A 14943-nucleotide genomic window follows, 5' to 3' on the forward strand; every position below is an offset into this window, starting at 1 on the left:
ACTGGAAAATTTAAATGTCCCTACCTACTCTGGCCATGGCCTTAGACCTTCAAGGATAAGATCAGTGAGGATACTTCCAAAAAGGCAGGGTAGATAGAGAATAGAGCCACCTTCTTACTAACTGCTATCATTAGATTTAAAGTGAACTCTTCATCAGGCTATTTACACCCTCTTCAAGGCTAAGTAACTTGCCTGGCTGACAAAAGACTTAGCTGGTTTAAGGAACAACTGAAAAGGAAACTTCCTCACAATTGCATAATTAACTTGAGGGCCCTCTCCTCTGGGGCTGGACAGTAGCTTAACCCTAGTGTCAGATATCACTATACTAGCATCTAAGGTGACTGTATTCTCCACAGCTGCTGCTTTCCTAGATGTGCAAAATTGCTAGGATCTCTAGTGCCACGGAACTGAACACTTACTACACATCATCTCCCCCCCTCCCCAAATTCTGTGCTTTCTCTCTTAAGTTAGAATTTAATGGGATAAATTGTCTGAACTTGTGACTTTTTTTCCTCTGCATGAATAACTGTAAATATCTCACTGCTTCCTACTTTCCTCCCCTACATACTCCTTTAGGCTAACTATAGCTACCTTAGGATGAGAGCAGTGCTCGGTCCTCTTGCTGTTTGAGGATCTTTTGTTGGAGTGACTGAGTATTCCTGTCACCTAACCCTACTCCATTTCTCATGTTTGTATATCAAGGGAAGCTCAAGTAATAGCAGTGAGGAAGCACTGTTAGAGGGCTGCTGGCAGAATCTGAGGGGGCTTCCAGTGAGGATTACTCCCCATAGTACCTCTCTAGGTAAATCACCTTCCTTGCTCTAAGAACTCCATTAGGAGGCCTAGTCCTGTATATAGTTCTCTATATTGCCTACACTGTGCAAGGGGCAGTGAGTTGTTTGGGCCCATGGTGCCCAGGCTCCAGAAAATTCAGGGCCTGGGAGGGCCCAGCTTCACCAATGTTGAGGGCAGGTCTTTCCCCAGGCCTCACGTGCCACCCCTGTGTGCCTCACCTGTAGCATCCCTGCCTGCTGTGGGCAGCTGCCCCCTGCAGCTCCGTGGTACGCTCCCTCGCTGGCCACTGCCAGCTACAAGGGAGCGGCACTGGGGGCAATCTGAGGTGGCTGCGCACCTGACTGCGGGGGGGCTTATCCTGGCTGCACCTCCTGAGCAGCAGCCGCGGAGGGCTTGGATGAGTGTTGTGCTGGGGAGGGGCCCTCGTCCCTCCCCAGTACTTGCTGCTTCCAGGGGGGTAGAGGGCTGGGGGGAGTTCTCCTCTCTGGCCCCCAGCCCCAGGGCAGCCTGCTTTCTGCATCCCAAACCCCTCATCCTTGGCCCAGCCCTGCACCCTAACCCTCTGACCCAGGCCAGAGCCTGCATGCAGCACCCAAAGTCTCTCTCAGAGTCTGCACCCCTCCTGCACCTAAACTCCCTCCCAGAGCCTTAGGCAGGTGTGTGGGGGTGGGACTTGGACCCATTCTGGGCACCACCCAAAATTATGCAGAGCTGCTGCCCCTGGCAAGGGGTGCGAAGAGATGCCAGGGAGCAAACAGTTTTCAAAGCTCTGCTATCTCACTTAGCGTATGACTTGAAATAGCATGGTGGAAAGGAGACTAATGCTAGTTTCATATAGCCAAATTTCAATTGCAGTGTATGCATTATGCTTGCAAAGAGCACTATTATACAGATGATGACCAGACCTAGCCCTGCTAGTGCTTTTGGTACCTGAAAGTAACCACCTCTAAAAGCAGCCTATCCTCTGCTCTTCTACTGGTGTAGTGTCAAACCCAACGCCAGCTCGGGAATCAACACAGCCCTTGCTTCCCTCTAGGCAGTCTGTCCATGTAAACTACAGCTCTGCCTCCAGTTGTACGGAAGCTACGTAAACAGGCCCAGCCAGTTCTGTTGGCCAAAGCACTTGGCCGTAGGAGTCGAGGCCATTCTAGTACTGTAAAAGGCGTAAAAGCTGCCCAATACTTTCCTTCCCCTCCCCTGCTGCCATGGGTAGAGGAAGGAAAGCATGGGGCAGCTGAAGAGGCTGGCAGCCTCTAAGTGATTCTCATAGTACCTGGTCAAAACCAATCTCCATGGCTTCCAAGCAGGCTTACTGTGTGTGTGAATGGATGAGTTCATTGCTGGGTTTTCTTTGTACAGTACCCAAGCAATCAGTACTGTCTAACACGACAGTCCCTAGCAGGGCTGCTTTGGATGTGGGTGGGGAAGGAGTGGTGCCCACACTGGCACGAATTACAGGATTACACAACCGCCATATGTGGCTTATTCGGGGGGAGTGTGAACACAGCTGCAGCCCCCCAGGGACTGTTCTAAGGAGCAACCATGGAACATATTTTTTTTTCTGGAAGAAGCGGGTGGGCCCCTCTGCCTGCATTGTGGCTCATATATCCCTGTGCTGAAGAAACAGCTAAATTGTTCTCAGAGTAACAGCCGTGTTAGTCTGTATTCGTAAAAAGAAAAGGAGTACTTGTGGCACCTTATAGACTAACCAGTTTATTTGAGCATGAGCTTTCGTGAGCCACAGCTCACTTCATCGGATGCATAGCATATCGTGGAAACTGCAGTTTCCACGATATGCTATGCATCCGATGAAGTGAGCTGTGGCTCACGAAAGCTCATGCTCAAATAAACTGGTTAGTCTCTAAGGTGCCACAAGTACTCCTAAATTGTTCTGGGCCTTTTCCCCAGGGGGAAATAAACCAGCACACTTTAGGAGACCGCACCTCAGGCAAAAGGAAATGCATGGGGAGCAATGAAAGCTCACAATCTCCTTTTGTTTCCCCTTTAGCTTTTGTCCCCTACTACAGCATGAATCCAGCCCAATGTCCATCTCCAAAACTGCAAATGCATATCTTGTAAACAGCTGCACGGCTAGTGCAGGAGTTCTCTAATCCCCTTCACTACTGCCCTTACTAGTAAAGCTGCATTTCCTGGAGCTCAGTGGTTTTCAGCCTTTTTTCACAGGTAGACCCCTCAACATTTTCAAAGGGAGGTGACTGAAATTCACCCTGTGGTCTTGGGACTCCTACCATATAAGTCTTAGACTGAAAACTGAACGGGATTTAACTATCAATGTTGCACGTGCTCAGCACAGCATTTGATGTGGCGTGGGAAAGAGCACAAAACTGTGGGCATCTGTAGTAATGACAACACTTCCAGGTTTTGACTTGTAGGCAAATACACACACATTCGCATACTTTTGGTTAATCAGAAAACCAGAATGCCTTTTCGGGGATCTGAAACTGTTCCTAGTCACCTTTCCTGGAACCCTTAGACATAGTCTGCGGTCTCCCAGGGGTCCGTGGACCCCAGGTTGAAAACTGCAGCTCCATCTGATTAATAAGTAGTACAGACACTATAGGAACCAGCTGTGCAAGTAACCAAGTACCCTCAGTGCCTGATAAAGCCAGTAACTGCTAAGGGGTGGCAGCAAGTTGCAGGACCTGTCCCTTGGTGAAGAACATCATGGGAGCAGGCCAGGCACATAATTCATTTCTGTAGGGAAGTAGCCTGGACAATGAATGCACTATTAGCAGGGGAATTAAACTAAGCCTATCTGGACTCATTGGTTTCTGAATAAAAGTGAGGCACTAGAAGTTGTGTGTTTTCAAAGCTACTTTTTAGGAAGATGGATATTTGAAGGATTTTTAGAGCAGCGTTGTTCCTACCACTGCAATTAAAGGTCTGTTGGCATTTCCTTACAAATCCTTTTTCTTTTTCTTTTTCTTCTTGGGGAACAAATACGACATTCAAAGCTAGGATAGAGAGAGAGGCCCAGATCCTCAAAGGTGTTTAGGTGCCTAACTCCCATTTCTTTCAATGGGAATTACCTTTGAGGTTTGGGCCATCCTACCTTGCGAAAGAGATGCCAGCCTTAACTTTGAATTTTCCTCCACTCTTTGTTTTAGTTTTGAAGCAGAGATATACCTTGTCCAACTGGTGTTGGAGCTGCTTTATAGAGTTCACTATCAAAATGTGCCTCCATTGTCTTCCCTGTTAAATTGTGAAACAAGAACCTTTGTGATTTCTCCCATGCTGCCCCTCACACCTGGGAGGAGCTCCTCATCAACATCACAAATTCACCTCATTATTCACCTTCAATCCCTCCTCAAAGTCTCCTTTCCTGTGATGCCTACAAAGGACTTGACAACACGTAGGCCGCTAGAGTGCTGAGACCACTGCCCACCATGCTGAGCAATCCTGTTTCCTAGTTTCCTTGTATTCACCTGTCTGATTGTTTGTGCCCTTCTGTTGTCTCCTGTCTTATACTTAGGCCGTCAGCTTTCTGGGGCAGGAGCTGTCTTTTGGCTCTGTTTGTACAGCGCTTAGCACAATGGGGTCCCGGTCCCTGATGAGGGCTCCAAGGCACGATGGTAATACAAATAAATAATAATTGTAGATCTGGGACTGCATTCAATATTGGTCTAGTGGTCAGCGGAGGTAACTAGATAACAGGGCCCTGGATACCTCTGTGGCTCTGCCACTGACTTGTGGCCCAGTCCTTCAAGTAAAGTACCTGAATTCATGTGCTAGCTCTTCTCTTCGCTTCCTGTGTGACCTTAGCATTAATCACTCTGTAACATAGATCCCTGTCTGTATAAATGGGGATAATAATCCGTCCTTTCTGCCACCCTTCTTCTGTGTTGTCTCTTTAGATTGTGAAGTCTTTGGGGCAGGACTGTCTCTCAGTGCATTCAATAGCATCTAGCACAAAGGGGCCCTGATCACGGGGGGATGGAGGAGTGGGGGGGCAAAGTGCTACTATAAAGCAAATCCTAATTAAGTCGCTTTGGCCAAATCACTTGATCTCTTTGTGTCTCACTTTTCCCCATCAATAGAATAGGGTTCAACAATGTGTTTTCAGGCCTTTCCATCATAAAGATTAATACTGACGACAACCATTCCTCTACTTCCCCGAGGGTTGGGAGGATTCATTCACATTGGTAACAGTTATGGCAAACTAGATATTGGGCAAACTGTCCCTCCTGAACAGAACTACCCTGGCAATGAAGATTTCCTGGCTGAGCACCAGGCTGTTTTAGTGGGCAGAAGAGCCCAGCAATGCCAAGTGTTCTCCTTGGTAAGGGGCAAAGGGCTAGGGGAGCTTAAGGCTGCCACACAAAGCATTTGTCTGTTTCTAGCTCATCAGCTATTTTGCCCCATCTTCCAGCGGAGGGAGAAAGGCGGTGGAAGAGCAGGGTGAAAGGAAAAATGGATACCAAAAATCATCTTAAAAGTGAAGGGAAACAGAAAATTGTGCAACGGGGCATAAAATCCCCTTGAAAGAGGAACTTTAACTCTAAGCCGCCCCCTCCTCACTGATTGAGGCACAGAACAGGGCCAGGTGCAAACCATCATCCTCAGAGTCAGCTGCTAGCAGGTGATGAGGAAGCATCCCAGGTGTTTTCCAAGAGCTGTTGGTGTGCTGGGGCTGTAGCCCCTCCTATATAACCCCTGTAGCTGAGTAGGAGGTGAGCAGTTCTGGTGTCTTCATGTGGGTGGCTTGACTCTCAGCCATGAGGTTGCCTGTATTACAGCTAGGCTGGTCTTTTTACAGCATGTGGTAAGGGTGGGGTGGGTTGGTTAGGGCCCTGTATAGGGAGGGTTCTATTTGCTGTGCTGGGTTCTGAGCATCTTCTCTCTTGTTTGCAGGCTGCTTCTTTTACTTGGCTGCCTTATAGTGCCCTTGACAGCTGGAGTTACTAGTTCCATGGCTCTAGACTTCCCAGGTAACCAGGGCATTCCCCTGATCATGGTTGTGGGGGTGGACTTGTCTTGAGGCTGATAGGATAGTTTTACTGACCCTGGGGTGATACTCCTCTCCATTTGCTGGAGTGAGTGGGTTTTAGCATACTAACAGTCTGTATGCTGTCTACTATCCTGTGTTGCAAGGAGTTGATATCAGACTGCTCACTTCCTCTTGTAGGGACGGTGTCTTGTCACACTGACAAAATGTTGATTGGGTTTCCCAGAGAGCTTGGAAGCAACTTCTGGCAGGTCCATGTAGTTGGTAGGTATTGCTGCATGTTTAGCTTGGTTCTCAAGGCAACTTCTAGCAGCATAGCTGACCAGCTTACTCTTTCTAGATGCAAGTGGTGAAGAGATTGTAGACTGTGACTACACGGTGGATCATGAGAGGCTGACTCTAACTGCTCTGTATGTGAACTGCACCAGACTAGAGGTAAAACTGTCCCTCTGCCTTGGGAACATGCTCACTTGACAGAGGCTCTAAAGTGACACCCACTAAGTGACCCAACACTGTAGTTGGGTATGTAATGTACCATCTCTCTTTCCTGGAAGACTCCTTCTCCCCAGAGCACCCACTGAGGTGGTGCTTCCATAGAATAATGACTAATCGAATGGCTCCCAACAAATCAAATTCCTTCCTTTGAGTAACAATGCAAATACAGAGCCATTTTTAAAAACTAACCCTGCCTCTTCTATAGACAGCAACTTCAGCTGAAGCAAATTCATAACTTGAACATGTGGCCTCTGAGGGCTGGCTCTAATTGCTGATCTGAGGCAACCTCTAGTAATGTAAAACTGTGCCACTGCCTTATTCTGACCAGTGTGTTCTCTTGCTCTAGCATGACCAACACCAGCTGAGACTAGAGCTGCTGGTGCCCAACAAAACCATTGCAAGGGACAAGAATGTAACCTACAGTATTGGCTGTGATTCTCTTCAAGCAGATGAAGTCGTCCCTACTATTTTTACAGGCGCTACAAACTGTACTAAAGACTTCATGGCAGTAAGTGGGGCAGTTAGACAATCCCTTGGAAAGGGAACTGCTCTCAGCTGTAGAGGAGTCCGACACCTCAATGGCATCTCAGTCAAATCTTAAAGATGTGTCTGTAGACTCTCTTTGGGTGGTGGGAGTAAGGAAATAAAACTGACTAGCAGGATGATAGTGGATTTTCCCCTTCCTGATCTCTGGGAAGACTCAGATTCAAGACTAGCCTTCTTAGTTGTAAAAACTCTAGCTAGTTACCTTTACCTCCTCCTTTGTGTATTCTAAGGGCTTGCCTGGCTAGGCTTGGCACAGCTTACTGAATTATGTAGACCCCTCTATTGGCTAATGGTCAGTAGCTGTCAACCTGGGCACAGGTGCACTAAACTACAGGGGGAGAACAGCATTTGCTGCTTCCCCACCTTGTCCCTCCAGAAACAAGCCAGGCCTCTAGCCACTGCAGCACTCTTCCTCAGACTCCCTGAAAGCTTCCATTCCTCTAATCGGTTAGAGGCTCCTTGTTCCATTCACCATGGAAAGCTTGCTTGGTATCCTCTTCTCTTTGAACAGTGTTCTTTGCAGTCAGCTGCTGTCCTGTTCTCTTTCAGGTTGTATTTCCAAGACTCCTTCCCAGTTTTGCTGATGAACACATGGTATGAAACTTTGGTCAAAATGGGGGCTGGGTGTGCAATGTAACATGCCTCTAAAGTAGAACCGCTGCATGTAGAAACTGCCACTTTGGTGATGGTTGCTAAAGTAGCAAACTGGACCCTTCAGTATCTCTCTAGTGTTGGTTAGCCAAGCTGCCACACACAGCAGCCTTAACACTCCTTAAAGATAAGAACAATAACCCCCTTGCTCGGTAATGAAAAACCTTATGCCTGACTGACCAGAAGTCTCAAATTGCAGACTACAGAATCTCAGATGGCCTGGATACTGTCCATAGATGATGGAACACGAACACACAGGCTAAGCCTTAGGCAAGCCATGCAGCAAGGGTATACATTCCTAGCTGACAGCAACAACCTAATCTTCCAGGTTTCTTTTGGTGCAACTGGAGTCACCTCTTACAAGGTAGGTGCACAAGACTGTCTAGAGGCCAAAAGGCAAAACTTGCCATAGGCAAATTGTCATAACTATAAAGGGAAGGGTAAACCCCTTTGAAATTCCTCCTGGTCAGGGGAAATCTCCTCTCACCTGTAAAGGGTTAAGAAGCTAAAGGTAACCTCGCTGGCATCTGACCAAACTGACCAATGAGGAGACAAGATACTTTCAAAAGCTGGGAGGAGGGAGAGAAACAAAGGGTCTGTGTGTCTGTCTATATTCTGTCTTTGCCAGGGATAGACCAGGAATGGAGTCTTAGAACTTTTAGTAAGTAAGCTAGCTAGGTACGTGTTAGATTATGATTTCTTTAAATGGCTGAGAATAGAACTGTGCTGAATAGAATAACTATTTCTGTCTGTATCTTTTTTGTAACTTAAGGTTTTGCCTAGAGGGGTTCTCTGTTTTGAATCTAATTACCCTGTAAGGTATCTACCATCCTGATTTTACAGGGGGGATTTCTTTATTTCTATTGACTTCTATTTTTATTAAAAGTCGTCTTGTAAGAAAACTGAATGCTTTTTTCATTGTTCTCAGATCCAAGGGTCTGGGTCTGTAGTCACCTAGTGAAATTGGTGAGGCTTTTTACCAAACCTTGTCCAGGAAGTGGGGTGCAAGGTTTTGGGAAGTATTTTGTGGGGGAAGACATGTCCAAACAGCTCTTCCCCAGTAACCAGTATTAGTTTGGTGGTAGCGGCCAATCCAAGGACAAAGGGTGGAATATTTTGTACCTTGGGGAAGTTTTGACCTAAGCTGGTAAAGATAAGCTTAGGAGGCTTTTCATGCAGGTCCCCACATCTGTACCCTAGAGTTCAGAGTGGGGGAGGAACCTTGACATCAAATGATGGTGTCTATAAATAGAAACCGTGAGAAGTCTCAGCCTTCTGAGGCTCACTAGTCTGAGTATTGGGGCAGTCTGATGAGTCTGACTCTACATGCAGTCCATGAGGGCATCTGGAAATGGGAGTGTGAGAGCTACCAGCCTACTGAAACAGCTGCAGCTTGACTTCTGGCTATGACTCCATGTGGTGCATGAGGGCCTAGAATGGAGCTCGTACACCCTTCCCAAGAACTCCTGTGTATAGGAGTAACGTGAAACAGCTAGGGTGTAACTCCAGTGGCTAACATGCCCTGCAAGACTTCTCATAACCTCTGCAGTCTCTTCAGAACTAGAGCCTGGCTCACTAAATCCTAATCGACTTCTTTTATACCTGGCACTGGGAACTGCACTGTGAATAACCTGCTGTTCTCAACCGTATCTATCCTCTGCAGCAAGACAACCAGATGCTATATACTGTGGCACTCAAGCTTTCATATGGGCCTCCTGACAAGCGACTAACTGTAGAATCAAGAATGATCTGTGCACCAGGTAAAACTTCCTCTCTTCACAGAGGAAGCTGGTCCCTCCTCTGACCCGAGAGGGACTTGTACCTTAAAATGTCTCTGGAAACTAACAGAGCTATTCTTGCAGGTCCCGCAACCTGTAACTCCACACACATGACTGTTGCCATCCCAGCTTTCCCAGGGATCCTCTCTGCTGTGAGTATAGACAACAGAAACATTCCCATGACCCAACTCCAAGCAAATGGAATTGCTCTGGACACAAGAAGGGGCATGAAGCTGCACATCAACAAAAGAATCCTGAAGTCCAGAGTAAGCTCCCTACAAACTAGTAATCTCTCCTTTAGGAAAGGTCACAATTGCCATTCATTCTTCTTGAAATGAAGTGCAGACTACAAATGGAGTAGAGAAGGATTTAGTTACAATCAGTCTGATGGAGGCATCTGTCTGGTCAGTGCCTTGGTATTGACTCCCTCAGACCTTCTCATGCCACCACTCGGCAGCTGTATGTATTGTGACCCCTCCCCTCCCCCACAACCACCTCAGTCTTCCTAAGCATAACCTCTAATACAGCTAGAACTGTCTCCATTATGGCAACCTCCTTCCTGACACCCCCAGCGCTCTCCAGATAGTACATCTAGATATCTTCTTTGCAGACCATTCTAGCAAGGTCTGTCAACAAACTACCCCTTGCTACCTCATCAAATTCAGGCTGCTTGTTCTAGTATCCAGTCCTGATCCTTCCCTTGTCTTGTCATGCCAGTATCTCAACCCCTGGGCTTGCCTGGACAGGTGTCATGTCTGCTACTCCTAATCCTGAAGCACCCTCCTGAAATTCTCCAGAAGGATATAGATCATGCCTAATGGATGGGATGAGAGGCAAGGACAAGAGGAAGCTAGCCTAATAGGCTTAGATATGAAGGGGGAGGGAATACCATGCTGTGTTGCTGCTGATAATGTCCGTTTGGGGTCAGGAATGGTTCTGTGGACAGAACATAGCGTGCTGCAATCTGATGCCCCTAAGTAAGCGAGAGTTCCAGTTGAAAGAAAATGGACCACATGCTGACTCTCTGTAAGGTCAAAAGTACACTTGAATGGCTCACTTGGAAGGTCCATCTAGGTCTAACATGCATCGTTCCATGAACAGACACTTCAGTTTCAGTCAGTTACTGATATTAAACTCTCCAAATCCCTATTACTTGACCCAGGAGATGTATTAGAATGGCGGATAAGTATCCTTCTGAGACACTAATATTCCTGGCTAGATTAGTCCTGTCTAAATGACTGATTCAGAGGCCAAGCCTTAACTTGTCCTGCAAGGGGACAGAACTGCTACAAACTGTCATGGCCTCCCTCTCTTCCAGCTGTATGAGGAGAGCTGCTTTGGACTTCAGTCATACATGGCATCTCTAAGATTAGCTTTCAACTTCCATGGAGAAATGGTGTCAATGGTGACTTATCCAGAGTGTCCCTGTGACCAACATGCACCAATAGGTGAGATGGTCTGCTTTTTCTGGGAACTCTTTCTGTAGTAGTGCAGTTTTAGCTGTCCCTGAAGTGCTGATCAACAGGAGAGATGTCAAGCTTCCAAGATTTGCAGTGTTGCAACTCAGTGGCTCCATGAAATGAATTTCCTCAATGCAGGAGACTGAGTAAACCCTCAGCACATTACGCTATGAATCTGGAGGGTCCCTCTTTGATGGGAACACTTTTTAGCCACAGGTTGAGCTCAGCTACAAGTGCAGATATGTCTGGTGCAAACTCCTAGTAGCTGGCAAGCGCAACTTCCGATGTAGGGGCTCTCTGCACCTTTGTCTTGGAGCCCATTTAGTTGCGGTCGTGTTTCCTGGGCCATATATAGACGTCCTTACCAGCAAAGGAAGGGCTGTTTCTTGGGTTGACATTTGGGTGACCTGGACATGACCTAGTGCTTGGTGATGGGAGGCTTCACACAGTCTGATCACCTAACTCCTCCTCTGAGAATCCACGTAGTAATGACAGCTCCCTTTTCATGGAGGTGGCAGAAGGCACAACCAATCACAACTCCATCTGAGGACTTCCCCCCCATTTTGCAGCCAGTCAGCAGCTGCTGGAGGGCTGTTTGTTCTGCCCTGCTCCTCCCCTTAAGGGAGTATAAGGATTGGCTCTGGTGCAGTGACACCCAGCCCTTGTTTACCTGCTCTACGGAGTAGGTGGTAGACTAGAACCAGACACCCGGTTCCCCTGCCTGAGCTGGTTAGGGCAGGCTAATGGGTAGACTCCAGCCTACCCTCCAATCTGATTCATCCTCCTAGAGCACTGCTTTGTGAGCAGCTTATGGGTCCTTGAGCTTCTGGGCATGAGCTGTTGCAGGATCCTTGCCCTCCAGATTATGCTCTATAAAATGGAGACCAGGGACAACCCAGTAGGTGCAGAAAAATTCCTGGGGTCATCAGGGCCCCTGCACACACAGCTCAGCTAAAACACTGGGTGTAGTTCCTCACTGAGCTGAGGCAGGAGCTGCCATAGCCCCATGTCCTGGAGTCCCCTACAGCAACCCATCCCAATTCCTTGAATGTTTCAGCTGCTGTGTGCACTCAGGATGGCTACATGGACTTTGAAGTACAGAGTGACAGGACAAAACCAGCCCTGGACTTGGATACCATCAGGCTAAGAGATCCTACATGCAAACCAGTCTTCAAGTCTCCCTCAAATGACATGGTTCGGTTTCACGTCCCACTGAACAGGTGTGGGACAAGGCAGAGGGTAAGTGTCAGGACAGTGACTGCTAAAGGCGCTCCAGTGGCAGGGCAGTCACTAAGACTCCTGTATCCCCTGTAGTTTGAAGGCGAGAGGACGACTTATGAGAATGAAGTGCGTGCCTTGTGGGCAGATCAACCGCCACGCAGGATTTCTAGGGACAGTGAATTCAGGTCAGTCCACAACTCTGCTGGTGACAGCCCATCGCAACACTAAGCAAAGTGACTGATGGCAAATAGCCAGCTAACCTGATGCTGTGCATTCTGTCCTTCAGGCTGACCGTAGTGTGCACCTACAAAAGTGGTGATGCGTCCCTGAGCATAAGGATAAGCAGTCTCCCTCCTCCAGTTTCTTCAATAAACCAGGGTCCTCTCTCCTTGATCCTGCTGATCTATCCAGGTAAAGCTTGCATCTAGCCGCAAATGGTGTCCAGGGCAGAAATGAAGTGATTCCCTCCATAGTCAAGGGAGCTCTTCGGTCCCTACTATCCAGAGCAGTAGACCCAGAGACCTTTTGATATCCGGGGGTGGCATGATTCCATCACGGCTGGTCTGTGACCTAGACCTGGCAGGCTAGGTTTTAATAGAGCCTCTTGCTATGGGGGAATCCAATAGGGATGTTGGGTTTAGGAGGCTTTTTCTCTCCCTGTGCAAGGAGTTCACCTAAAGCACCCACTAGCTGTGTCCTTCTATGCACCTACAGTACCAGACTTCTTACATAGCTGGCTGCTTCATCTCTCTAGATTGAGATTCCGACCTATTGTGAACTGGGCTGTCAACTCTGCCGTACTTGGTTTTTTCAGATGACTCCTACATGCAGCCCTACAGTGACGACCAGTACCCTATTGTGAAATATCTGCGGCAACCAATCTTCTTGGAAGTGCAAGTTCTGAACCGCAATGACCCCAACATCCGACTGGTACTGGATGACTGTTGGGCAACAACATCGCAAGATCCAAGCTCTCTGCCCCGGTGGAACGTTGTTGTGGATGGGTAGGTATATTCCAACTCCTGTAGGAACACAGGTGAGGCTGGCCTGCTCAAGTGTTTCCCTGAAATGCTATGCAAAGGCTTGTTGGAGCTGTGAGCGCCATGTTCCTCACATGGATGTAGGAGCAAAGGGTTGCTGTCTGGCTATGATCTGACCACAAAGTGTAGGTCGCTCTAGCCTTAGGTCAAGCTAGACATTTGAGAGTGCACGTGCTCAAGGACTACAGTGTGTAAATGCCAACTGTCACTCTAATGGCTCAAACTGAGTGACTCAAAACCTCAATGAATTGCTGTCCTAATGCAGGCTTCCAAGCTCTGGCAGATCTCTAGGGAACAGTATTGAGGGTCTCTTGGGTCATGGACTAAATATTAAACTGGAATGTAAATGATGGAAACCTTCCAAGTCTCTTCTTGCCTGAGGTCAGTTGAAATCTCTCTGAAAAGCTGCCTTTCTACATGATCTCCTGTAGGTGTGACTATGAACTAGATAACTACAGAACCGCATTTCATCCAGTGGGCCTAGCAGTCAGCTATCCCAACTATCGCCAGAGATTTGAAGTGAAGACCTTCGCCTTTGTAGCGGGTGACAAGGCTCTCACTAGCCTAGTAAGTGCAGTCCCTCTAGCACTAGCTAAAGGCTCGGGCTTCCTGTGCTCCAAATGTCTCTCCCTTATCTTTGCTGTAGGTGTACTTCCACTGCAGTGCTCTTCTCTGTGACGGACTTCATCCAGACTCCCCTCTGTGTTCAACACGATGTCCTCCCTCAGCCAGAAACAAACGAGGTAGGATTTAATCGCTGCTGGCAACTAGAATGTCACGTAAACATGCTGTCCTACCACAGCAGAATAATGTAGGTGTGGAAGGGAACTTGCTAGGTTTCCTAGTCTCCTGCACTCAACCAGGACTAAGTACTATCTAGCCCAGCTCTACTTTCCTTTAACAACCACCAGTGACCAATTCTGCAAACCATCTAGGTAAATTGGTTCCAGTGCCTGCCTACCCTTGCAGTTAGACATTAGGAGAGAAACCTTTCCTAACCTAAACATCCCTTGCTGTGATTGAAGCCCCTGATTGGATCACCTTCTTTATAAGGAGAATCAGCACTGTTATCAGTGGGAAGTCTTCAAGCATGTCAAAGTAAGGTACTGCTCAGTTGTCTTTTCTGGACTAAAGAACCCACTTTTCCACCTTCTTGTAGACCATGTTTTCTAGACGTTGAAGCATTCCTATCGATGGTCTCTGGACAGAACTGGAATATATAGTAAACTAACTGGCTATTTGTGGGTTTCCAGACTCCAGTTAGTCAGAATTATGTGGTGACTAATCTCTTGCAGATGTTGTTGTGATGCAAGCAGAGAACTCCGGTGTAGCAAGCTTACCTGGTGCTGTTCGCTTTGTAGCAGACGAATGGCCTTCAACCCAAGGTACGGAACAAATGCCCTCTCCTTGACCTAACTGAGGCATGTTGTTGCCAAGCCAAGTTATGGCATAATCTGGCCACTAATTTGTGGTTCTACCTTTTTTCCTCCCTACAGAAGAAACTCCACTGAGAGAAGGAGCATGGACCACTGTAGTAGCAGCAGCTACTGTGGTCCTTGGCCTGATGGTCACTGCACTGGTGTCAGTGGCTCTCTTTAAAAATCTGAAGAGGACAAAAGCTGTAATGGGAAAGTGATATGCTAAATGACTTGTGACAAAATAAACTGCTGGATGCACTAGTTCATGGTGGACTCTCTCCTTTATTTCAGAAGTGGCTACTTCTGATATCTAGCTTCTAGTTTCCAACAGAAGCCAGTGAGACTTGGCTCATCTCTAAAGCCCAGACAAACCAACCAGCCAATCCCATGGTACAAAATGTTAACTCAATAGTAACTGTGCTAGCCTGACAACTGTCCTAATTCATTGTTTAACTGTCATAAGTACCTATTCTACTATACAGCTGCTCCTTATTGTTCAGTTAATGTGGTAGGGTGAAGGCACTTGTATTGTTGCTGGTATTTTAGAGCCCTTATTCTGTAGATACACCAAGG

At 47.4% G+C, this 14943-nt stretch overlaps 1 protein-coding gene across 2 annotated transcripts; it reads left to right on the forward strand.

The window, feature by feature from the left end:
• The first annotated feature begins 5483 nt into the window (after positions 1–5483).
• On the forward strand, positions 5484–14634 carry LOC119567285 (zona pellucida sperm-binding protein 2-like). Of its 2 annotated transcripts, XM_037911804.2 has the most exons (18): positions 5484–5578; positions 5668–5744; positions 5942–6025; positions 6102–6196; positions 6603–6764; positions 7352–7396; positions 7653–7817; positions 9117–9213; positions 9316–9497; positions 10550–10679; positions 11749–11930; positions 12006–12097; positions 12199–12323; positions 12727–12916; positions 13384–13519; positions 13599–13695; positions 14248–14337; positions 14449–14634. In XM_037911804.2, exons 1-18 carry the CDS (start codon positions 5532–5534, stop codon positions 14586–14588), a joined length of 2136 nt encoding a protein of 711 aa, XP_037767732.2. In that variant the 5' UTR covers positions 5484–5531; the 3' UTR covers positions 14589–14634. The 2 variants fall into 2 exon arrangements, with proteins under 2 accessions (XP_037767732.2, XP_043380379.1); XM_043524444.1 differs by lacking the exon at positions 5942–6025.
• The last annotated feature ends 309 nt before the right edge of the window (positions 14635–14943 follow it).

This window comes from Chelonia mydas, chromosome 10 (assembly GCF_015237465.2).
Source record: "Chelonia mydas isolate rCheMyd1 chromosome 10, rCheMyd1.pri.v2, whole genome shotgun sequence".
In the NCBI taxonomy this organism is placed as follows: Eukaryota; Metazoa; Chordata; order Testudines; family Cheloniidae; genus Chelonia; species Chelonia mydas.